The sequence below is a fragment of the Phascolarctos cinereus genome, unplaced genomic scaffold, assembly GCF_003287225.1.
Source record: "Phascolarctos cinereus isolate Bilbo 61053 unplaced genomic scaffold, phaCin_HiC Scaffold_9;HRSCAF=440, whole genome shotgun sequence".
Lineage (NCBI taxonomy): Eukaryota > Metazoa > Chordata > Mammalia > Diprotodontia > Phascolarctidae > Phascolarctos > Phascolarctos cinereus.
Window position 1 is genome coordinate 157,226,116 of NW_027556402.1, and position 26,409 is coordinate 157,252,524.

The 26,409-nt window shown below is 34.8% G+C and overlaps 1 protein-coding gene across 1 annotated transcript in view; it reads right to left on the reverse strand.

Moving 5' to 3' along the window:
- UBE2K (ubiquitin conjugating enzyme E2 K) overlaps positions 1–26,409 on the reverse strand; it is a 77,089-nt gene that overhangs the window by 43,746 nt on the left and 6,934 nt on the right. The window contains exons 2-3 of the mRNA XM_020991396.2: positions 6,987–7,080; positions 2,454–2,512 (exon numbers count right to left, since the gene is read on the reverse strand). Of these exons, the coding sequence (XP_020847055.1) occupies positions 2,454–2,512; positions 6,987–7,080 (153 nt within the window). The remainder of the gene's footprint in view (positions 1–2,453; positions 2,513–6,986; positions 7,081–26,409) is intronic.

Sequence of the window (26,409 nt, forward strand, 5' to 3'; positions counted from 1 at the left end):
AGTTAAGAACTATGATCAACACAATGACCATGATAACACTAGATATTTGAAGAAGTATCAACTGAAAGAAAAACAAGGAAACAGATATACAGAATAAGGCCATAAATTTTCAAGTATCAAATGAGGTAATATTTGTAAAGCATCTGATACAATGCCTAGCACATCGTAGCTACTTAATAAAATGATTGCTCTATTAAAGCATTATTGCTGGAGTTGTGAACTGATCCAACCATTTTGGAGAGCAATTTGGAACACCAAAGGGCTATAAAAACTAGGTACACCCTTTGATCCAGCAATACCACTACTAGCTCTATATCCCAAAATGGTCATAAAGGGGGGAAATGAGCTATATGTATAAAAATATTTATAGCAGTTCTTTTTGAGGTGACAAAGAATTGGAAATTGAGGAGATGCCCATCAACTGGGGAATGGCTAAACAAGTTGTGGTATACGAATGTAAAGGAATACTATTGTGCTACAAGAAATGATGAGCAGGCACCTGGGAAGATTTGCATGAACTGATGCAGAGTGAAGTGAGTAGATTCAGGAGAATTTTGTACACAGCAACAACACTGTACAAGATCAATTTTGATAGACATAGCTCTGCTCAGCAATGCAAGGACCTAAGACATCTCCAAAAGTCTCATGATCTAAGACAATTTCAAAAAACTCATGATGGAAAATGCTATCCACATCCAGAGAAAGAACTATTTAGTCTGAATGCAGATTGAAGTATACTATTCTCTCTTTTTCGTTGTTTTTTCCTTTCAAGGTTTTCCCCTTTTGTTCTGATTCTTCTTTCACAACATGACTAATGTGCAAATGTTTAATATGATTGTACATGTATAGCCTATATCAGATTGTTTGCTGTCTTGGGGAGGAGAGAGAAAAAAATCTGGAACTCAAAATCTTATAATAGTGAATGCTGAAAACTATCTCTACATTTAATTGGAAAAAATAAAATACTATTAAGTGGGGGAAAAAAATAAGAAACATAAGATTCTTGTTTCCCCCCTTTAGACACAGTAAATGAAAGTACACTTATTTGTTACAAGGAAGGGCACTAGGAGACAGAGAGAGTGGGAAGGTAGTAACAGACACACCAAAAGAAAGAAAAAAACATCAATGAAATATTTTTATGATATACAAAAATAGCTAAGAATGGGACCCAGACAAACAGAGTTTGCTGGTCTTTTTTTTTTTGTAAAACAAGCCCTTATATTTAAGGTATTTACGTACCATCTTTCAAATTTTTCAACCCCTACAGTATCTCTGATAAAGGCCTCATTTGTCAGATATAGAAAAAACTGAGTCAAATTTATGTGAATACAAGTCATTGCCCAATTGATAAATGGGCAAAGGATATGAAAAGGTAGTTTTCAGAGGAAGAAATCAAAGCTATCTATAGTCATATGAAAAAAACGTTCCAAATCACTTTTGATTAAAGAAAATACAAATTAAAATAACTCTGAGGTCCCACCCCTCACACATATCAGATTGGCTAACATGACAGAAAAGGAAAATTATAAATGTTAGGAGATAAAAGAAAATTGGGACACTAATGCACTATGTGCATAGTTGTGAACTGATCCAACTATTCTGAAGGGCAATTGGGAATTATCCCCAAAAGGCATAAAACTGGGCATACCCTTTGATCCTGCAATACCACTATTAGATCTGTATCCCAAAGAGATTTGGGGGAAAAAAAAAAGGAAAAGGACCTATATATGTTATTAAAGAGGCAGAATTTTAACTAGACCTTGAAGGATGGCTATAAATTTGATAGGCAGAAGACACATTCCAATCAGAGGGGAAAAAACAGATTAGGGCCAAATTTTGGAAGACCTTGATTTAAAAGCTAGATTACATAATGAGAAAAGTCAAAATTATCGAGACACATTGAAGTTTTTTTGAAATTGAAGTTTTGAAGTCCTGACAGGCTCAGACTCGCGGTTTAGGACAATTAATCTGCCAGTGATATGGAGGATGAATTGAAAAGGAAAAGGACAAGAAGCTGAGAGAATATTGCAATTGTCCAGGTGAGAGGTAAAAGCTTCAATTAAATTGGTAGCATGAAGAGAAAAGAAGCTGCCCACATCAAAACCATATATCCATAGTTTAATACCACATACTGATCTATATTAAATCGTTATCTCTGAAGGAAATCAGAACCCCTCAATGCTTGTAGAAAATTTCTCTAGATTTCTGAGTATATTGCCAATTCAATGTCAAGAATCTGAGCCAGCACTTCCTGCTGCCTTCCAGCAAGCTTACTGCTTTTAATTCTCCTTCCACCAGTTTTTAAAATCCTCTGTACATTCACAGTTTGCATATAGCAAGCAAGTAGCTCTGGAACTGAAGCAGTAATAACTGCTGAAATATATGTCGACTTAATGGACCAAGAAACATAAAATATTTTGAAAAGGTCATGCACAAAAATATGTTTACAATACCTTAGGGGGATTAAATGGATATGTTTCTGGTATTTTTATCTCTAGTTGGTATCTTCCTCCTAAAAAAAATTAAGAAGTTACAAATATTAAATCAAATAAATTTTCATAAATTCTTAAAATCACATAAGTTTACATTTGATCACAAGTCGGTTTGAATAAAACAAAACTAAAAGCTCAAAAAGCAATGCAAAAAAAAAGGTGAGACTTATTTTGATTAAAATTTAAAGCAGACACTACCCACACCATTCAACATAGAAAGCATACATATAGTGACCTATTAGCTATTATAATTAAAACCAAGATAACATGGACAAACTAAATAACCAACAAACCCCACCACCACCCAGCCACCCACACCCACACCCACACAAAAAACCCTATTGTTCCAAGTGATCTTTCTACTAGAACCGCCATTAGGTAAAGTGATTCATCTAAATTTTATCTACTTTTATTTCCCCAGCATCCTTTTCCGTAACTGCGCTAAATGAAGAGTAAAAATAGAAAAACTGAAAGGCAAAGGAAGAAAAGTAGTACCTAACACTCAAAATGAACATCTTCACTTAACTTGAATTCAACTGTCAAAGATTTTAGTTAAAATGTGTACTATTATAAAATAAACTTTAAGTGAAATGACATAATCAGCATAAAAAAAAGCTCTCCAAGAGTGTTTACTTCAGTACCTTATAAACAGAAGACAGCAATCTCCCCACTGATTTACTATGCCCCCAAAACAAAGTTCCTCTAAACACACGAGGAAGAGAAGTATTCATATTATATGAGATGGATGACCCCTACTTTGATTTTTATAATGTACTCCCTGCGGGGCAGCTAGGTGGTACAGTGGATAGAGCACCACCCCTGGATTCAGGAGGACCTGAGTTCAAATCCAGCTTCAGACACATAACACTTACTAGCTGTGTGGCCCTAGGCAAGTCACTTAACTCCATTGCCTATCCAAAACAAAACAAAACAAAAAAGTACTCCCTGTACTGACTCAGATACTGTATTAGAGGGCTTCAACAACTTCAGGATGCTATTATCAATTACTATTCACAAATCAAGGCTCAGAAAAATATAAAACTGTACTAAAGTGAACATTAGCTCCCCAAAACCATGGGCACAGAGCTACAAGAAACAACCAAAACAGTGGTCTATACCAAGTACACAATCTTTTCCACTACCATTATTTTGGGTCACTGAGTAAGGGAATAGGAAAGGAAAGCTACTTTCTTCATAACTTTTTCTGGACTATTTTTCCTTTCCCTGCTAACTTTCTGATGCTGTCCCATCAGGTGCTAAACCACTGAAGAGCCAGCAGAACTCACCTATGATAGTGTATATATGATAGCATGAAGAAAAAAACCAATGGTCAAAGTAAAAGAAAAAGAATAAGATTTTAAGAAATTTCATAAATATGGAAAAAATGCAAATTAAAAAAACTGGAAAAACTAAATTTGTCCTCAAGAGATGTTTGTAACAGACTAATCCCTTTTTTTCTTATTTCAAAGCTCCTATTATCATTCCATTAAATTCATGTGCTTTCTTTCTCTCTCCATCTTCCATACAAAGTATATCTTCATATAATAGAATAATTAAGACAAGTCTTATTATACCCTTGAGGTCTCAAATCATCATTTCTAATATACTGAACATATGACCAGTATATCTAATTCTATTGCATTAAAACTTCAAATTTCGGACAAAGCTATAAATATAATTATGGAGACATTATCTTAGAAGTAAAAAATTAGAAGATTATCACATCAGGGAAATACAAAAATATCCACTATGATCTCTATTATTCATACTATTCTTAATGCCTGGCATAAATTTTTTCATGATTTTAGGGCTGAAATTATACATGCTTGATCTTAATCCCAATCGGTCAGGAAAATGACTCTAAAGAATAAGGAAGAAGTTCCTAAAAATGAAAGTACTATCCAAAATTTTAAAAGAACAATGCAGCCCTTACAAAATCAAACCAGAAAAAAAATGGTTCCTGATTATGGGATTATAAAATTTTTAAAGATATTTAAGAAATCATTAGCAATTTTTATAATTATTCTGTAGTTTATGGTGTTTTATAATATGTATAAATATACAGAAACTTCTCTGCTACTCTACTTACTAGAAGATGGTTTGCAAAGTTTGCTCTCACCTGACAACTCCCATATTAACACCTATCTAAATCAGCCCTTCAAAAATAATACCCCTCCAAAAAAAATTACAGCAGTTAAAAAACGATAAATATTTTACACTTTAAACTTTTCATGTAGAAGGATCTACGTTTATAAATTCATATATTTTATTTAGAATCTGAAAGTTAAATTTTTTATTTTATCATCTTTATGATAAAAATAAAATACTTTAAGTTCACCTATCTTAACTACAGCCAATGCGGCTGGAAATATATCAATAATGCCCATCAGTTCAAAAATTAATAACCTCATTTGAAGCACTAAGCTAAATCAGTGCTCATTTTTCATTTTTTCTTTGCCTTACACCTTAGTTTTTCAAAGACATATATTTCCAAACTCTACAGTAAGAAAAAGCATGGTAATTTATAACTTAGTCACCTTAGAGCTAAAAATGTATCCAAATAAAAAATATGTAATTGAGATAATGGATACAATATTTGTTCTTGTAAATGAAATTAGGACCTGCCCTACTACAATATCACTAAGTTAAAAAGGACGTGTTTCAATCATCTACCTTTGAGCAAAAGTATGTGTAATCTACATCAATTATAATCCAAGGCAGCTACAGATTTTATTTATTTAAGTATTACAGATTGCCACTGAAGTTGTGTCTAGTAAGAAGCATATCACATCTAACGGCATATTCCCCATGATGATGCATGGTATTGAGAATTTATCATGAATTCTACAGCAGACATCTATAAGTTATAATTGGCAACAATTAAAAAGGAAATCTCAGAGACCTCCAAACTGCCAAGTATTATTCTATAATACTAATTTTTCTGAACATTTTTAAGCACAATTACACTATACTCTATAAAAATGTTATAACCACTATAATATTCATAATAGGTATGAATATACACATTCTCAACTCTTGAGAATCTGAGTTCAATCCAACAAACATTTGCTGAGCAATTTATGGATAATTAAAGCATTGTGTAGATCGGAGTGGAATATGATAAAAAGTTTCAAAACAATTTTTTTAAAAAGTCATGTGAATGGTTTTTAAAACATTTTTGCATTCTATGTCATTCTTATACCTCAGTGCAGTATGGAATTGACCCTGTGTTCCTGAAGACTAATTCAACCTCTGGCAGGTCCTATTTAGTTGCAAAGATTCTACTAAAAACAACAGAGTCTAAACTGAAGACGCTGAAAAGGATGGCAGCACAATAGCTTGGCAAAAAGCATGACATTTGCAATCTCTTAGGCCTATTTCCTCATTTGTAAAATTTGGGGATTAGAACAGATGATCACTAAGGTCTCTGCTAGCTCCAAATTCTATGATTCTGCAAGCAGCATAGTTATAAAATGATCCCTAAAATGAATGCCCAAGTGAAGGCTTTTAGCCATAGCACCTCATCACACTATCTGTTACAGTATAAATGGGCTGTTGTCTGTTTGGGAGGGAGTACCTAAACCAGTGCAATATTTTGAAGCACTTAAGTAAAATCGGCAATGAAATTTGAATATGGTTGTCTAATGTTTTAGAAAGAATCCTTAACATTTTATCTTCATCATTAAAATCTTTTACCACTGGGGCAGCTGGGTGGTGAACTGGATAGAGCTCTAGCCTTGGAGTCAGGAGGACTTGAGTTCAAATTCGACATCAGACACTTGATACTTACTAGCTGTGTGACCCTGGGCAAGTCATTTAACCCCCATTGCCTGACCAAAAAAAAAATCTTTTACTATCTAAGTCTAAATATCATGACCCCATTCAATACTTCGAGTGCTAAATAAATAACAAATTAACTAAAAGGACCAATTTGATTACGGAGTTCTACCTTCTCTCTTTAAACTTCTCATACATAACTTCTCTGTAGCAGAGAAAAATAAAATGTTTCATTTTCAACAAACTTCCCTTCCAGATTATAAACTATGTGCATAAAAAAAGATTGCTAAATATCAAAAATGGCTTAAATGAAAATGATGTAAATAAAAATTGAAAGCAAGACATATCGCAGATGTAAAGTGGATAATAAGGATGTCTATACCTTATGAGATAGGGATTTGTATGCATCTTATACAACATGTAAAATATAACCATAGCTCTGCTAAATCTTGCTCACATAAAAAAAACCTGCTAAATCATATTTACTTAAATATTAAAAATATATCTAGGTTCAAAGAGAAGAAAAATATCTAGTCTAGATACATAGCATTCAAATAAAAATATCAAATTACATTATGTAAAACAATTAAACTACTATCAACTCAAGTAAACAAAAACTAACAGTGAAAAAGAATTTTTTTAAATCAACGTGATCTATAGCTTTATCAAGACAAACCCTACTTTACAAAATATTTTACACAAAAATATACTACTTGCCTTCATATGGTGTGTCTGGAGGTCCCGCTATTTCTCCTCTTAATTCTGTAAAGTTTTCATCTACAAGATCTACTTTAATTTGATTTTTGCTCGTCTTAAAAATAAACAGAAAAAAAATTAGTTAAGTACGCAACAAATAAACATCTATTTTTTTAAATGCCACAGCTTTTATTCTTTAAAGCGTTTTCTACAATTGTTTAAAAAACATTCTGCAAATTAAAATTCTCAGCGAAACGTTACAACCCTTTTCAAAAGCACAAATTTTATGCAAGTAAAAAGTGATTTAATTTCTTAGTATGTTTAAGCAGTGGAGAGCTCAGCCCATCAACACTGGGAAGGAGAGAATAGGTCTAAGTGTTCAAATGAAGCTCTTTAAGAACATGCATTTCATCCCACAGGAAAAAGCAGATGAAAAGGGGGAACAGCTAGTCAGACAGTCTAACCTTGAAGGGGAAAGGAAGAAAAAACACAATGAATGGTCGTGCAGGAGAAGCTTCCATTTAACCCAGGCTCCTGCTGGGCCCACTTGAAAGTATACTTAACCATATAAAAAGGTTGTTATTTTTTCCCACATTTTTTTCTTAAAATAGTAAGAGGAAAACAGGTGGAACTATTTCAGGGAAAGAATTCCTAATCAAACAATTGAACAGAGGTGTTCACAAAAGACAATTTCAAGTTTGTGAAACTGCGAAATCATCTGCACAAACAAAATGAATGCAGCTAAGAGAAGATAAAACTGTGGACTAAGGGAAAAAATCCTTGCATCAAATATCTATGCTATAAGGATCTGACATACAAGATATACCTGAAGTAACACAAATGTAAGACAAGAAGCACAATGGATAAGGGGTCAGAAGACCGCAACAAAGACTACTCCAAAGAAGAAAAAAAGAACCATATGAAAGACTACTCCCAAGTCACTAAGAGAAACACATAAAAACAATTCTGATGTTTCAGCTCACACAAAGTTCGGACACTTTATAGCCATACATAGAATCCTAGGCAAGTCACTTAACCTCTATAAGGCTGTTTCTCTGTATATAAAGGTGTTGGACTTAGATGGCTTCTGATCCTCCTAATCTGGTAAACTCAAACCTTCCCACTATTTCAGCAAAAACACCCTTCATTTGACATACTGTCTACCTTAAACTACTGCACGTTATCTATTCTCCCTTTCACCAGCGGAAAAAACTCAGTAAAAATGACTATATGCTTTTCTTGTCTCTATTTCCTCTTCTCACTCATTTCTTAACACCTCTTATAATTCGGCTTCCTACCTCACTCAACCAAAATACCAATGATTTCAAAGTGACCAAATCTGACGGCCCTTTCTCAGTATTTATTCTTCTTGACCTCAATGAAGTACTTGACACTAATGACCACCTTCTCTTCTCCTGGATTCAGTCTCCTCTATGGGTTTTCATGGCAATGTTGTCTCATTTCATCTCCCACAAGTTGGGATGGCCCTTTTCATTCTTCTTGCTCTATCATTATCTATTATCCTGCTCCCTTAGAGTGCACACCAAAGGTCCTCATCTTTTCTCTCTCCACCCTATTTTGTTGATCTCCTAAAATAGCTAGCATTTTTATAATATGTTAAAGCTGACAAAGCCTTTTACAAATATCTCATTTTACCCTTGCAATAACCTTTGGGAGATAGGTACTACTATTATCTCCAGTTTACAAAATGAGGAAACTGAGGCAAACAGAAGTTAAACGACTAATCCAGGGTCACACAACTAGTTAGCTCCTTACTCTATGTCCAGAGCTCTATCCACTGTGCTAACCAGCCACCTTAATATGCACCCATTTATTCATTATTTATGTAGGTTTCTCCTAGATGAATAGTCAGCCCTAGTGTAGGTTCCAACCGTCATCTACTATAGCCAACTGGATATTTACATACTCAAACTGAATACATTGAATACATTCAAAAAAAAGAACTCATCTGTCAACCAAAACCTACCCACTCTTCCTAACCTCCCCATTTCCACACAAAGTACCAGTGTCCTTCTAGTAACCCAGATTCACAACTTCAGAGAGGATCTTGACTCTTCAGTCTTACCAATTGTACTTTGACATCTCTTGCATCCCCCCCAACCAATTCAAGATCTAATCGCTTCATACCTAGACCACAGCAAAAGCCTTCTAACTTTTCTTCATATCTCAAGTCTCTTCTCTACCCAATCCACCCTCCAATTATTTCTAAAGCATCTGACCATGTTACTTTCCTGCTTAAAAAGCTCCAGTGGTTCCCTATTGACTGTAGGATAAAATAGAAATTTCTGTGATTCAAATTCCTTTACAACTATTTGTAACTTTCATTTCTGGACTTATTCTGCATTACTCCACTACATCTACTCTAAATGCTCCAGTCAAACTGACCAGCTTGCTGTTCTACACACATAACACCCCATTTCTCGGTCTACATTATCTTTGCCAAGGCAATTCCCTCAAGATTGGAACACACTCACTCCTAATTTCTGCTGTTAAGAACTGCCTACCCACATAAATCATCAGTATTTCTATACAGTAGCAACAACGCCCAACAGCAAGAGATAGAAAGAGAAATTCCATTTAAACTTACTGTAGACATTATAAAATATTTAGGAGTCTACCTCCCGAAACAAACACAGAACTATATGAACACCATTACAAAACACTTATCACACAAAGTCAGATCTAAATAATTGGAAAAACATCAGTTGCTCACGGGTAGGCCAAGCTAATATAATAAAAATGATAATTCTACTTAAGCTAATTTACTTATTCAGTGCCACACCAATTAAACTACCAAAAAAATTTTATAGAATTAGAAAAAATAATAACAAGATTCATTGGGAAGAACAAAAGGTCCAGAATATCAAGGGAACTAATGAAAAGAAATGCAGGGGAAGGTGACCTAGCCAGTCCAGATGTTAAATTGTATTATAAAGCAGCAATCATCAAAACTACTTGGTACTGGCTGAGAAACAGAGTGGTGGTAGATCAGTGGAATAGGTATGCAAGACACAGTAGCCAATGACTATAGCAGTCTATTATTTAATAAACCCAAACACCCCAGCTTCTGGGTTAAGAACCCACTCTTTCACAAAAACTGCTAAGAAAACTGCTAAAGAATATGGCAGAAACTAGACATATATCAAAATCTCACACCACGTACTAAAATAAAGTCAAAATGGGTTCATGATTTGGATAGAAAGGCTGATACTGTAAGCAAACTGGGAGAGCAGATTTATGGAGAACAGAAGAATTCATGACCTAAACAGGAGATAGAGAATATTACAAAAAACAAAATGGATAACTTTGATTACATTAAATTGAAAAGTTTTAGAGGCAACTAGGTGGTGCAGTGGATAGAGCAGCAGCCCTGAATTTAGGAGGCCCTGAGTTCAAATCTAGCCTCAGACACATAACACTTACTAGCTGTGTAACCCTGGGCAAGTCACTTAACCCCACTGCCTAACCCCCCCCCAAAAAAAATTGAAAAGTTTTTTCACAAAGCCAATGCAACCAAGATTGGAAGGAAATAGAGAATTGGGAAATAATTTTTACAACCAGTCTTTCTGATGAGGGCCTCATTTCTAAAATATATAGAGAATTAAGTCAGATTTATAAGAATACAAGTCATTCCCCAATTTATAAATAGTCAAAGGATGAACAGGCAGTTCTCAGATGAAGAAATTAAAGCCATCTATAGTCATATGAAAAAATGCTCTAAATCACTACTGATTACAGAAATGCATATCAAAACAACTCTGAGGTACCACATTACACCTATCAGATTGGCCAACATGACAAAACAGGAAAATGATAAATGTTGGAGAAGATGTGGGAAAATTGGAACATTAAAGCATTGTTGGTGGAGTTGTGAAATGATCCAACCATTGTGGACAGCAATTTGGAGCTAAGCCCAAAGGGCTATAAAAATGTGCATACCCTTTGACCCACCAATAGCACTTCTCTTTGGGGGCTATATCCCAAAGAGATCATACAAATGGGAAAAGGCTCCACATGTACAAATATATTTATAGCAGCTCTTTTTGGGGTGGCAAAGAATTGGAAACTGAGAGGATGCCCATCAACTGGGGAATGGCTGAACAAGTTGTGGTATATGAATGTAATGGAATACTATTGTACTATAAGAAATGATGAACAGGCTGACTTCAGAAAAACCTGGAAAGACTTTTACGGTCTGATGCTGAGTGAAGCGAGCAGAACCAGGAGAACGCTGTACACAACAACAGCCGCGCTGTCCGATAACTAATATCGATAAGCTTAACCCTTCCCAGCAATACAAGGCTCTAAGACATCTCCAAAGGCCTCATGATGGAAAATGCTATTCACATCCAGAGAAAGAATTATGGAGTTTGAATGGAGATCAAAGCACACATTTTGCTGTTTTTTTTTCTTCTGTTGTTTTATTTCCTCTTTCTGGTAGTTCCTCCTAACACTTCTAATTCTTACTTACAACATCACTAAGGTGAAAATGTTTAATAAGAATGTATATGTATAGCCTATATCAGACTGCATAATGTCTTGGGAAGGGTGGTGGGGAGGGAGGGGGAGAAAAATTTTAAACTCAAAAGCATATGGAAGTGATTGTTGATAAATCAAAATAAATTAAAAAAGAATTGCCTAGTGGGGCAGCTAGGTGGCACAGTGGATAAAGCACCAGCCCTGAAGTCAGGAGTACTTGAGTTTAAATCAGGCCTCAGACCAAACACTTGACACTTACTAGCTGTGTGACCCTGGATAAGTCACTTAACCCCAACCAAGTGACCAAAAAAAAAATTGCCTAATAACTAGACCCTAGTTCCACCCTCTAAGAGGATCAATGTCTTTCCTGATTCTCCCCCACAAATGACATGGCTTTCCTCCTAAACAAAAAAAAAAATTACTTTGTATTTATTACTTTTACATCTATTGTTTTACCTGAGCTGCTCAAGGGTACAGACCACTTTCAAGCTTTTGTCTTCATAACTCCCCCACCTACCACAGTGCAAGGTACACATTAAGGTGCATACTCATGGAATGATAATCTTAATTGAGGAATTTAGCCAAAATGAAGTTTGCTAGAAGCTTTAACTTTCTCTTTTTCCATTTATTTTTTCCAAGGTACTCTTTTCAAAGTCATTATAACACAAAGAATTTAAGAAGTAGAACGAAAAGGGAAGCACTTATTAGGGTACCACAAAAGTAAACATCTATGTTACTCAAAAACTTAGAAGAGAAGTCAAAAGATAAAGTGAGGGGGAGTCAAAGATAATAGCTGATTACATATTGACTTATATTATCCAAGATGGAAACATCTGCAGCTGTTGCTCAGTCTCCTAAAACTTGCAAGTATATAAGGGTAGTGATTTATACCTAAAAATAATAATTTTCAAAAGTGCTACAAAGCTTAATGTTGAATATTTTCCTTTAAAAATAGCATAACAGTAAATAATACTATAATGATCATGATATATTCCAGTTAGCTTCAGCTAGTTCCTACATTTTACTGATAGAGATTATAAATGCTGTCTTATAAACAGTTTTCTGGTTTGTAAAATGTTGGGTGACAATTTTAACGTGGGTGAGAGTGCAAAGAGATCAAGAATCAGAGTGTGAGAGTCAGAGAACCCATCCCACAATAATCATGCACTGTAGAGAAATATCACAATGTAGATGTTCTTTATAGAACAACTTATAAAAACAGGAACCAGATAAATAATCTATAAATATTTATTAACTATGTGCCACCCTTCGTACTAACCACTAATGTGCGGATACAAAGAAGCGGTTGTAATCAGATTAACAAAATATCACTACTGTGGAAGACCACCATTAACAAGGAACTTTCTGCACAACAAAGCTATTCCCCTTGTATATGAATAGTTTTGTTGATCAGTAGTTTGCAAAATAGGCAGAGAGAGAAAAAGCTTGACAGTTGATCCTCTCTACACATTAGCTGTTTTTTTCATCACGAAAGCAATTCTCACTCTCCAATCTCATTTCATACACCCCAATCATCCTTCACTCTGAGAGAAAATAAACAGAATCTAAAACCAAGATCTAGTTACTGCTGAGACTGAAATGGAATTGGAAGTATGCATACACGAAACCTCTCTCTCCCAATTAATTCAGAACATTCTTCATTTATTATTTTACTTCACGGGGTTTCATTTCCATTTCCAGTTTCTGCAAACTAAGAGCACAACTTATATTTTTATCTTTTATTTTAATACTTTTTCCAACTAATAAGCATTTCGCTTCTCTACTACTCTTTTCCCTACCAAATGAACAAAATAAGACCCTCATAACAAATATGAATAGTGACATGAAGCAGGATTTCTCCACTAGCCATGTCCAGAAACATATGGCACATTCTGCATTTTAAATCCAATACTTTCCAAGAAATGACTAGTGTGCTTCATCTTAGGTCTTCTAGAATCATGGTTTGTTACTGCAGTGTGACTTTTAGCAACACATTCATTACAACAAAACTCTACAATAAAACAATGAAGATACCCAGACGAGTTTATCAAAATTGAACCTTGGCAATATAGATCATCTCTTTAATCATTTCAACACAAAATAAACAGTAAACCTAGTAAAACATGTAGAGTTTAATTTTGGACCTGTTAGCCTTGGTAGCCTCAGTCTTTCAATTACAATTTTTTCTTTATTAATTCAAATTTTGTAGTTAAAATTTTTCTTTATCATGGTGATACTCAGCAGTTAAATAATTAAATCCCTAGTAATAGGAATGAGATAGGCAACAAGGACAAAATACAGGATGATGAAGCTAGAAAGAGAAAATGAACTGACACAGAAAAATAGAAGGTCCTACAATTCATCATGACAGTCAAGCCATTCCTCAAACATCCTTTGACTCTTCTCTTTTAATCATCCTTCCTTCTCTTTATTCCCCTCACTCTCCCCATCAGACTGAACTCCTCAAAGCAGGTATTGTTACTTTTCTTTGCCTCTCTAGAGCTTCGCGGTACCTGACACACAGGAGATTAATAAATGCTAAATGACATTTTCTTAACTGTGTACATTTTGTTTCTTCTCAATAAAATGAACTCATTGAGGGTAGGGACTGCTTCATTGTTTTTGCACGAAGTGCTTAATAAAATTGAATTACCATTACTGCAAATGTAAGCTCCTTGAAAGCAGAGATTACTTCATTTTTTTGACTTTGTGTTTTTAGTGGTACTTGGCACATAGTAAGTACTAAGTGCTTGCTGATTAAGACAATCCTAAAGCATAGTCAATTGAGTATGCCATTCCCCTGGTCAATTAACTCTGGTCTCCAATGGTTCTTTATTGCCCCTAGGAAAGGGGTTCTCAGCCTTTTTGGGTCACTTTTTCAATATAGCGAAGCCTAGAGATGTTTTTAAATGTTTTTAAATTCATAAATAAAGAGGAAACCAATTATATTAAATGCAGCTTATTTTTTTAAAAAAAATTTAAGTTCATGGAACCCAGGTTAAGAAATCCTGCTCTTGGATAAATACAAACTCCTGTATTTGACATTTAAAGCCCTTCACAATTTGCTTCCAAAAATCTATCCAGGCTTATTTTATCTATAACTTTGCTTCACACACTCTCTAGTTCAGACAAATCAGCCTTGTAGTTCTTCATACAAGCCAGAGTAAATGCCTGAAATATACTACCTCCTCATCTCTACATCCTAGCATCATCTTAGCTTTCTTCAAAGCCCAGTTCTAACCTGCCTTTCCTGATCCCTCCTTATAAAGTCTTTTACATCCCTGCTCCACCTGCAACTTCCACCCTTTCCACCCAAAATTACTTTGTATTTACTTAAATGTACATACGGTCTTTCCATCAAGTGCACGTTCTTAAGGGGAGAGAGGCTCTTTCATTTTTGTTAAATGATAAACAGTAAATGCTTACTACAAATTTTTAATATGGGACATAAAAAAATTAGGGCAAATAAGCTAGGATTACAAACAAGAATCACCTATCAAGCAAAACTGAACATTAATTCTTCAAGGGAAAAAAAGGACATTGAATTAAATAGAGAACTTTCAAGCATTCATTCTTGATGAAAAAACTAGAGCAGAATAGAAAATTTGACTTTCAAATACAAGATTTAAGAAGCAAAGAAAGGTAAACAGGAAAGGGAAATCATAAGTGACTAAATAAGGTTAAACTGTTTATTTACATTCTTACATGGGAAGATGACACTTGTAACTCATAAGAAGTTTCTCACTTTTAGGGCAGTTAGAAGGCCTATACAGATAGAGGGCATGAAGGAGGGAACATTTCAGTTGGTTTTTAAAGGACAGGCATAGGAGGGGAAGACATATCAGGTAGGAGAATTATAAATAGGGCATTTATACAGTGTCTTAACAGCTTAAAACTGCACTAAGACTTTTGGGACATCATGTATACAGTTTAAATAAGAAAGAGCCTATCTGTCCTAGCACAGCTGGAGCTTACAATCTAGTAGAGGCATGTAATGTATACAGAAGCTATGATACAGAACCTAAGTACATTATAGTAGAATATGCTACGTAAGATAGAAAAGAAAAGACTAATTACTAACCAAAGGAATTAGGAAGGCTTCCTGACTACACCATTTGAATTAGTCTTTAGAGTAGTTCTTAATCTAGAGTCCATGAGCTTGTTTCCTTAATATTTTTAAAACCATAGTTCAATATAATTAGTTCTTTTAATTCTATTTCATTTCATTAAATTTTAAAATGTTATTCTGAGAGAGAGTCCATTACATTTTACCAGAGTGCCAAAGGGGTCCATGACACATACAAAAAGGTTAGGAACCCCTGGCTTTAAAGTATAAATAATGATTCAATTCATGTTTGAAGGGTAAGAAAATATTCCAGTTTTGTTAGAATACAGAATAGAAAGATAGGCCAAGGATATCAGGAATATAACAGACTACAAAGGGTCTACTAAAATATCAAGCAGAAGTCTGTAAAGCACTGAAGATTTATGAGTACAGAAGGTAAGAAGGAGTAAAGGGCTATCAGGTTTCTAGAGTTAAGTAAGGAGCACTATACAAGTTAAGGCTGGACTTTCTTGGAAAAATCCAGACTTAGGATGATGAGATCCTAGACCACAGTGCTGGAAGTATTAGTAGAGAGTAGGGAGACTATGAGAAAGATGTTTTGAAGATAAAATTGACAATCCTCAGGAAAAGAATGGATATGGAAGGGGGGGTATGAAAAAGTGAGTAGTTGAGGATGACATGGGTTGCAAGGCTGGGTGACTAGGGGAATGGTGTTTTCTACATTAATAGGAAAATCAGGAAGAGTTTAGCAAAGACAATGAAGGAGCAAAGAACTAGAAACAAAGTAACAGAATTAACAGAAAAGGATGAAGATACTTGGGAAAAAACCTTGGCCCATGTTACTATTGGGAAAAAAAAGGGCAAACAAGAGCATAAGTACCAATCTATAAACATATTTTCATATTCATACAGAATTTGAGAACAATCTATACCCAAAGAGGTTAACTTTGATGAAGGTAGAAGAGGAAAGCTCTCCCAAATGATATTCTACATCAGACCATACCTTTACAAATGCACAACAGGTACAGAAAATATAAGGCCCCACTGTGCTTGTTCTTTGCTGACTACAAAAATGCATCTGATTGAATAAATGCTGCCAGAAAGGAAGGCTGTCAACACAGGGTCTCCCATGTGTTAGTCAACATTATGAGACTTTGCAAGATGGAGAAACAGAAAGAACTTAAGCAAGGTTTAAGTAGGGAAAAGTAAGTACATAAAAGATGTCTACTCTTGTCACAGATTTATCTCCAGCACACAATTCAAAAGAGATTCTCTATAGATGATTGAGTTTCCCCAAACACTCTTGTTTTTGATGACATTGTGCCTATTATATCACCCCCCCCCGAAAAATACAGAGCCTTTTAAATGAGATTTGTAATTCTGCAAGAGTTCAGACAAAATACACGGTGGGAAAAACTACTTGAATGAAGAATTCTCATTATGGCACAGTGAATATAAGACTAGGCCTGCCATCAGGAAGACCCGAGTTCTAATCCAGCCTCAGACACTTAACCAGTTGAGTAACCCTGGGCAAATCACTAAACCTGTTTGCCTCTGTTTCCTCAACTTTAAAATGAGGATATTATAATAATAGCACCTACCATCCAGGGCTATTTTTTTTAAATCTATGGTTGTTCTAAGGACCAAATGAGATAATATGTGAGAACTTAGCACAGTAACTGGCACACAGTAGGTGCTTAATACTTGTTCCCACCTCTCTTCCTCCTATAATATTCAGCTGTATAGGTAGCCAATTGTTCTGGTCCATTTGTATGTATATCTTAGACAGAAAACAGACACAGGACTGGCCCAAGAAATGAATGACAGTGACAGTGGACTAGACTGTATCTGGGAAGATGCAGTGTTTTTAAAGATGCCAAGCTCCTCCCTGAATATGGTCTAATTTGTGATTTCTTTGCTGTATAGAATGCCCAGTAAAGAAAGAAATTCCTTCTATCAATGCAAAATGGCAACCAACTCTTTTGCAACTTATATTCTTTTTTTTTTTGTTTTTTTTTTAGGCAATTGGGGTTAAGTGACTTGCCCAGGGTCACACAGCTAGTAAGTGTCAAGTGTTTGGTCTGAGGCTGGATTTGAACCCAGATCCTCCTGACTTCAGGGCCGGCACTCTAACCACTGCGCCACCTAGCTGCCGCAACTTATATTCTTAAAAGAGCTACCTGGAGCACTGAGAGTTTAGTAACTTTCTCAGAATCCCAAAGTCCTAGGATGTGACAGAGGCAGAACTTGAATACAGGTCTTCTTGTCTTTGAGATCAGCTCTCTTTCCACTATACCACATTACTTCTCAAGGCCCATCTTTTCAAGACTGACGTACACCCAGTGACAATGTATGCCCCTCAATCATAGAAACCACATCTGAAGATTTAAAGTTAGTCACCAAAGGGTAATGCAATGCAAAGAGGCTTATGATGAGCAATATATTATTAAAAAATACTTTTGGAAGAAAAGTAGTGTGAAAATCACGAACAGAAAAGGTGGTACAATAAAAAAAAACCAAGCCTTAAAAGTAAGCAGAAGCAAAAGAAAAAACTATATAACCACAACACTAAAAAGAAAAACAATTTTGAAAGACTAAAGAACTCTGATAAATGTAATAACCAATCACAATTCTAGAGGATTCAAGAATGAAACATGCTTCCCCCCTCTTGACAGAAGAGTGATGAGCTAGAGCTAATGACCCCATATATTGTCCAACATGATTGATAGATGTATCTGGTTCATTTGATTGCACTTACTTGTAGAAAAAGAAAGCTTTTTTAATTGAGGGGGTGAAAAGAAAGGAGAAAGAATAATGACAGTGATGAAAAATAATAAGAACATCAATGATATACTTCAGAAAGTACACCAAAAAATTGGAAATTTTTTGGCACAATTATATGCCAACAAAACTATTTAAATTAAATGGATGCATATTTACCTTACAAAATACCTAGAATAAGAGATCAAGAAAGGGAATTTGACATGCAATTTCAGACAAAAGAAACTAAACAAGCCATAAATTAATTGCCCCCCAAATCCACCTAGGACCAGATGGATTTACAAGTAAATTCTATCAAGGAAAGATTTATTCCAATTATCAATAAACTGCTTGCAAAAATAGGAAATGAGATGCTGCCTAATTCCTTCTATCACAATACACAATACACAACACATCTTCTATACACAATACACAATACAGGGAGAGACAAATCAGAAAAAGAAAACCATATACCACTATCTCCAATGAATACTGGAACAAAAATTTTTAATATTAGTAAGAGTCTACTCTTTACAAAGGAAGGATTTATACCAGGAATACAGGATAGATTCAACACTGGAAAGACTGTAATAGACCACATTAATAAAAACTATCAAAATTATATAAACAGATGGAGAAAACAAGCTTTTAACAAATTACAATCCCATTTCTATTAAAAACACTAAAAAGCATAGGAATAAATGATACTTTTCTCAACATGATAAACAGCATCTATCTAAAACCAAAAACAGCACTGTATGTAATAGGAATAAAAATTCTAGTAAGAATTTCTATTATCACCACTATTATTTACAAGGCTAGAAATTGTAACTATAACAAGACAAGAAAATGAAATTGAGGGAATAAGTATAAACAAAGGAAAAAATAACAAAATTATTGCTTTTAGCAGATAACATGATACGCAGAGAGCCATGAGTCAGTCAAAAAATTAATTTGAATAACTTCAGCAAAATCAGGTATAAAATAAAGCCATATAAACCATTATTAGTATTTCTATATAAACAAACACCAGCAGGAAGAGATACAAAAGGAAATGCCACTCCACTATAAAATGTATAAAATACACGGAAGAAAACCTACCAAGAGATATATACAGCAAGTTATGTGATATATAGATAGATCTATCTACCTACATAGATAGATTAGATAGGTATGCACAAACATGCATACCTATCTTATCACACAGAAGGACCTACAAAACACTCTTCAGAGACATAAAGACAGACCTAAATTAAGAGATTAATTGTTCACATATGGAACATGCTAATGTAAGAAAAATGATAATTCTACCTAAATTAATTTACTTATTCAATGCCACATCAAATTGTCAAAGGATTATTTTATAGATCAAGAAAAAAATAACAAAATTCATCTGGAAGAATAAAAAGGTAAAGATTCTCAAGGGAAATAATGAAAAAATGAGAAAAGAAGGAAGCCTAGAAGTACCAGATCTCAAACTACCCTACAAAGCAGCAATCATCAAAACAATTTGGCACTGGTTAAAAGATGAAAAAGATGATGATGGAATCAATTAGGTATATAACATACAGAAGCAAACAAATATAACCAAAGACTCCACCTACTGAGGTAAGAAACAATTCATTTCAACAAAATCTGGTGAGAAAACTAAAAAGTTGCCTGGTAGAAACTGGATTTAGAACAAGATGTCAAGCCATAACATAATAACATCCAAATGGTTATATAATAGTAATCATAAAATAAATTTAAGGGATAAAAAAACAATACCTTTCCCACCTATGAAGAGGAGACAGGTTCATAATTAGATAAGGGATAGAGGGGAAGATAAAATGGATAAATTTGATGAAATAAAATTGAAAAGAATTTTGCTTTAACAAATTGTGGCATGTAGAGAATAACAGAATATTTTTGTGCTGGATAAGAAATAATGAAAAGTATGGTTTCAGAGAAACTTGGGGAAACTGGTATGAACCGATACAGAATGAAATGAGCATAATTAGGTGAGCAATTACACACCTCAACTATAATGTAATAAGACAATGTATAATGTATAAGACAACGTTTAAAGACTTAAGAACATCGATCAATCCAATGCCTAGCTGTCAAGACTACAAGAGGATTGATGAGGAAGCACGCTACTCACCTCTTCACATAGAGGTTACAGACTAAAGGTAAAGAATTATAAATTCCTTTTTAGATATGGATAAAGTATGAATATGTTTTGCTCCACTATGCTGATTTGATAAAAGGAAGGGTACCCAGCAATGGGGTTACCCCCCCCAAAAAAAAGGAAGGAGAAAGAAGAAGAGGTTACTGCAGAATTTTTTTTAATGTATAGGAGGAGGGGCTGGTAGGTGGCACAGTGCATAGAGCCCAAGCCCTAAAGTCAAGAGTACCTGAGCCCAAATCCAGCCTCAGATCTAATACTTGACACTTAATAGCTGTGTAACCCTGGGCAAGTTACTTAACCCCAATTGCCAAAAACAAACAAAAAAAATACATACATACATACATACATACATACACACATACACACACACACACAGGGGGAAATAGAAAGGAGTACAAATAACTGCTCTGAAATAACTTGTTGATTCTTTAAAGGATGGCTCCCTGGGAAATAGGGGAAGGGATGCAGGGGAAATTTAGAGCATGGAAAAACAAAAGATATCAATGAAAAACTTTTTTAAAAGAAAGTAAAATATTGAATTATATACTCAAAAATGCAAGCTGCACAGAATAGGGATGTATCTTCACACACAATCCTCTAACTTTGTATATAGAAATGTTCTGTCTTTTGGTATTCAGAATAATTTTCTTGTTTAGAGTGCACAGAATATTTTTTAAAAAGCATGTTCAGAAGGAAACAGACAATTGGGAGAGCTTTGAAACTAATGATATACTAAAAAAAGTTTTAAATTAAGCTATATGCAGTGAAATTTGAAGTTTCATGTACAATCCTTTGTCATTTACAAAAATGCTCATATTTTCCTAGTGTTTGTCAAGTTAAGAATAATGAAAAATTTAATAATGTGTTGGGTTTTTTTAAGTCTACACCAAAGGTGGGGAACCTGAGTCCTTGAGGCTACATGTGTCCTTCTAGGTCCCTGAGTGTGGGTTTTTGAACGAGTCCAAGTTTTACAGAACAAATCCTTTTATTAAGGGGATCTGTTCTATGAAGCTTGGATTCAGTTAAAGGGTCACATGTGGCCTTGAGCCTGCAGGTTCCCCACCCCTATTCTACACTACATTCCAGGTACTCTGCTACTAGGTACTCAGGATGTAAAGACAAAGGCAAAACAATCCCCGCCCTCAAAGAGCCAATACATAAAGTATCAACACATACAAGGTAAAACATATACAAGGTAAATTTGTAATGACACTAAGGGGAGTAAGGGTCAAGAAAAGCTTCATGTAGAAAGCTTCTGATTAGTTTTTATTGAAACTGATGTTAAGGGGTAGAGGTGAAGAAGTTGTTCATTTAGGCATATAGAACTAAGGTGAAGGCATTGGCTTGGATGGACTGTCAACTAAGAAAAATAGCCAAGAAAAACAACTTGGCAGGACTATAGGATGTAGGAAGGAGAAGAGTATATAATAAACAAGGTTGAAAAGGTAAATTGGGGCTGGGTTGTGATGAGCACTTCAAATGCCAAACACAAGGAGTATATTTGATGTTATTTATAGATTACTAATAGGAAGCCACTGGAGTTTATTAAATAGGGGAATGAAATATGATTACACCTGTATTTTATGAAAATTACTTTGACAGTCTGCGTGTACAATGAATTAGAGGAAGAGATACTTGAGGCAGGGAGATCAATTAAGAGGCTATTTCAATAGTCCAAGCAAGTGATAAGCACTTGAACTAGCTTTGGGTGGGGTCCATGTTAGTAAAGAGAAAAATCTTTGCAGCAAGCTTCTGATAAAGGCTTGAGAAGTGAGATATATAAAGAGCTGATTTAAATACAAGGTGTCCCAGAAGATTGTATGATGCATAACACTAAACTGCACCAAGACTTTTGGGATACCCTGTATATAAGAATGACAGCCATTCCCAAAAATAAGTTGTGGAGGCAGAAATTATAAAGTTTGGAAAATGACTCTGACATTTGAGGTGAAGGAGAGTAAGTATAATACCAAGGGTTGGCATCCTAGACAGAAAGAGAAATTCAGGAAAGCTAAGTTTGGGGAGAAAGAAAATCACTTCTGTTTTTAACATACCAATCAGTCAACAAGCATTTTATTAAGCACTTACTATTTTTCAGGCATATACCAAGTGCTAGGGATACAAATCTAAGCACAAAGAGAGTCCCTACCTCCGAGAAGCTTTCATTCTAATAGGGGAGGCAGGGAGAACAACATAAAAGGGAGCTTCTTACCAATGGGAGAAGAGGACCACAGGACTGGAGTGATGTTCCAGGGTGAGAAGGCCATTAACTCACAGTGGTGAAGCAAGTAGAGTCAGAAACAGAGCCAGGACAGATGTAATTTTAAGTCTATGTGAAAACCAATTTGAAATATGGGATAGGAAGCTGAAGAGAGAGCTCAGAAGAAAAGCTGGGTACATAATACACAAAACTGGAAACAGTTTGTATAGAGATAGCAAACAAGAGGGAGAGGGAGCTGACTGAGGTCACCAAGTAAGAAAGTGTCATTGGAGAATGAAAGAGTCCAGGGCCACAGCTTTTGGAAACACCCATAGTTGAAGTGTGATATGGAAAATAAGTCAGAAAAGTAGAATGAGAATGAGCAGGCATTTATGTAGGAAGAGAACCAAACAAACAAGAATAGTGTTATGAAAATCCAAAGAGGAAAGAGTACCCAAGAGGAGGTGACCAACAGTTCCAACAGTTCCTAAAGGTGGGGATATCATGTAGACTGAAGGCTGAAAAAAAGCCATCAATTTTGGCCAGTAAGAGACCACAGGTAAATTTGGAAAGAATAACCTCATTTGAATGAGAAATCAGAAGTCAAACCAAAAAAAGCTGAGAAATATATGAGAGAAGAGAAAAGGCAGTGGAAGAAATGAGTGTAAACATTTTTTTTCCCAGGGAGTTTAGCTGTCAAGGGGAACACAGGCATACAACTTGAGAGTCAGAGTTCATTTGGTATGAAAGAGACTTGGGTATGTTTGTAGGCATCAGGGAATGAGCCAGTGGATAAAGCAATATTGAAGATTAGAAAGATGGGATGATTTCAAGCACAATCACATAAAGAAGGTGGAAGAGGATTATGTAGGTTCAAGGGAGGTAGAAGGTTACCCTTGGAAAGAACAAAGGTAACGTTATCTCTTCAGAAACTAGAAAAGGAGGGATGAATTCTAGGGTTTTGAAAGGCACAGGAAAAGAAGGAGGTTCCCAAAGAAGAGCTTTTATTTTTTCATTTAAATATAAATCTAAATACAGTTGGAGGGTGGGACTAGGGAGGGAGGAGCCATGGAATGCTATAGAGAGATTGAGAGGACAAGGCCATAGAGAGAGCAAGGCATAACCGAGAAACAGCATGTGCTCAAATGGAATTGACACTATATCAAGAGAGCTAGAGAAGCCCCTATCACAATGTACAAAGACCACAGAAGATTTACAGGAGGACGTCGAAAATAGCTGCACGGTATAAAAAAAGTACGTGGGCCACACTCTGTACCACTGAGATTATAGAATCACCTAAGTACCAAAGTAATTGTTATATAAAATAGAAACTATTATCAGCTAAAAAAAAATCAAAATGTCCCTGGTTTGAGCTAAATTTATTAATTTATGTCCTCCCCTAAAGGCCATTAACATGTGGTCCTTTTCTTCCCTCTTTTCCCCTAAATTTCTCTCACATTAAGCTTTAGGCTCTTTTCTATAATAAATATAACTTTATAATTTGATTGCTTTCATTTCTCATTCTCATCCCATATACATTCAATATTTCATCATCTACTACCAAAGCCTACTATCATTCAATGTACTATCTTCTCTCCCTTTTTCATACTGATCTTCAAAAGGCTCTTATTTTCTGATTTTCTCTAAATGGCCTTATACTGGGGAAATAACAAACTTTAGCACCCAGCATAGTTACTGGATTAGCAGGTCCTTAATAAATACTTGTTGACTGACTCTATTTCAAGTGAACACTTATTCAAATCTTAGACTATGTGTTACCTCCAATCTGTAAGTTTATCTCATTAGGGGAAAGTTTTTCCTTAAGAACATGTATTCTTACCATTAGTCTGTTGATACACACACATACAAAAGAAACATTTGCAGAATCATCCAAGTTGATCACCTGTTACTTCCTGAGCTATTCAAGATTGATGCACAAATTAATTCAGTGATCAGTAATGGAAGTGGGATGCTGTTGGACACAAAGGATTCCATAATATAGATCCACAGAATATGGATCACTTAATATTTTAGTTATGTGTCTCCAGCTCCCTCTGAATTTTTCTATAGGTTTTGAACATGAACTCTTCCCTGTGGACCCTCAGTAGATCTTTACCTAAGATTGGAAAATAATGTCCTATGGTACATGATACCTTTTTTGTTTCCTATTTCTATAATGCTATAAAAATTAATCAAATTCCTAGAACCAAACAATCTGTTGCCAAGTTTATTGCAATTTACAACCAAATTCTAATAACAGCTGTTATTTCCTTATAAATTATATATAATGATATATTATTTATATATTACTCTATATTATTAATTATACTATATTATTATTATATAGTATATATCATATAATATTATATTATTATTATTATTATTATATAAATTATAAATTTACTTATAAATCCAGCTGAAAAAAACGGCCCCCTCCACCCCATTCTTTGGAGCCATGCAGAACATGCTTAACCCTATTTCAACTTTTCTTTTAAAGAAAACATTAGAGTGTTTTTTATACATCCTATACATGCTTTCCCAGTACAACTGGTTCAATGCAGACTAACTAACCTGAGATTGATTCAGAACACTTTAGTCACAGTGGAATTCCAAATGCCAGTTACTGGCTCCAAGTGAAGGAAAGAAAAGAATATTTATCCTACACAGCCTTAGGGAAATTTTGCCAGGTCTAAAGGCCTTAAAAATAGGAATAGTTCATTTCTAAGCTAATTTGCAGAGGTGCATCTGCTATGAGATATCAATTTAATAATTATAGTTTTCAAAAATATTTGCAATATGTGATCTCATTTGTTCCTCAGAGCCACCCAGTGAGATTAAAGGCAATCTACTTTACAAATAAGTACACTAATGCCTAAAGAATTTAAGTGATTTGGCTAGAGTCACAAAGCTATTATTTAACACAGGATGTAAATCCAAAACTTCTGGACTTTGAGTCCAACCCTTTATTCACACTGCTTCTCTAAGTTTATTGTCCTTTTCCCAAAAACTATTTTTGAGTTGATGTTAAATGATTAAAAATCCTATTTTACTAAATTCACATTTGTGTTACAAAAATTATTCTTTCCTTGGTTTGTGTTATGTTCTCACTACCAGTTGGAATAAATACTAGTTTCTTTTGTATTTTTTCTAGGTTTTATACTGCTTCACTCTTAAGTGAAGATAGAACAATATAATCTAGTTTTCTTTAATTTGTGATCTAAATGATAGAATATAATAATAGCTATTATTACAGTGATCAAAAGTTGTTTTATGAAGTTTCACATGTTTATCTGATAACAATGACAGTATATATGTACATATTTCAATAAATGCAGTAAAAATTTTCCTACATGAACTACTTCTGCTTCCCTTATATATGACACTACCATCATCCTCCCCAAATCCCCTCCCCAGACACACACATACATACATACTCACATTTTTTTATTCTTGCTTTGAAACAGAAATTGTTGCCACCATAAAGGCTCTGAGAAAGCAACTTGCCCATTTCAGGTAAACAAAAAGTTAATCTCTAAACAACCCAGGAATGATATTTTTAAAATAGGATAAGTGTTTACTTATACATTGTTTCTCTCCTTCACTTACTTTGGTAGTCAGTAGTGATAGCTTTTAAGAGAGGTTGGTTAAAACAGCTGGAGAAATAAGAGCCTCCATAAAGTCAAGTAAAAGAAGCATACTTAAAGGAATTAACAGTGGCTAACTTCTCAGCCTTCTGGGGCTCTTTCTT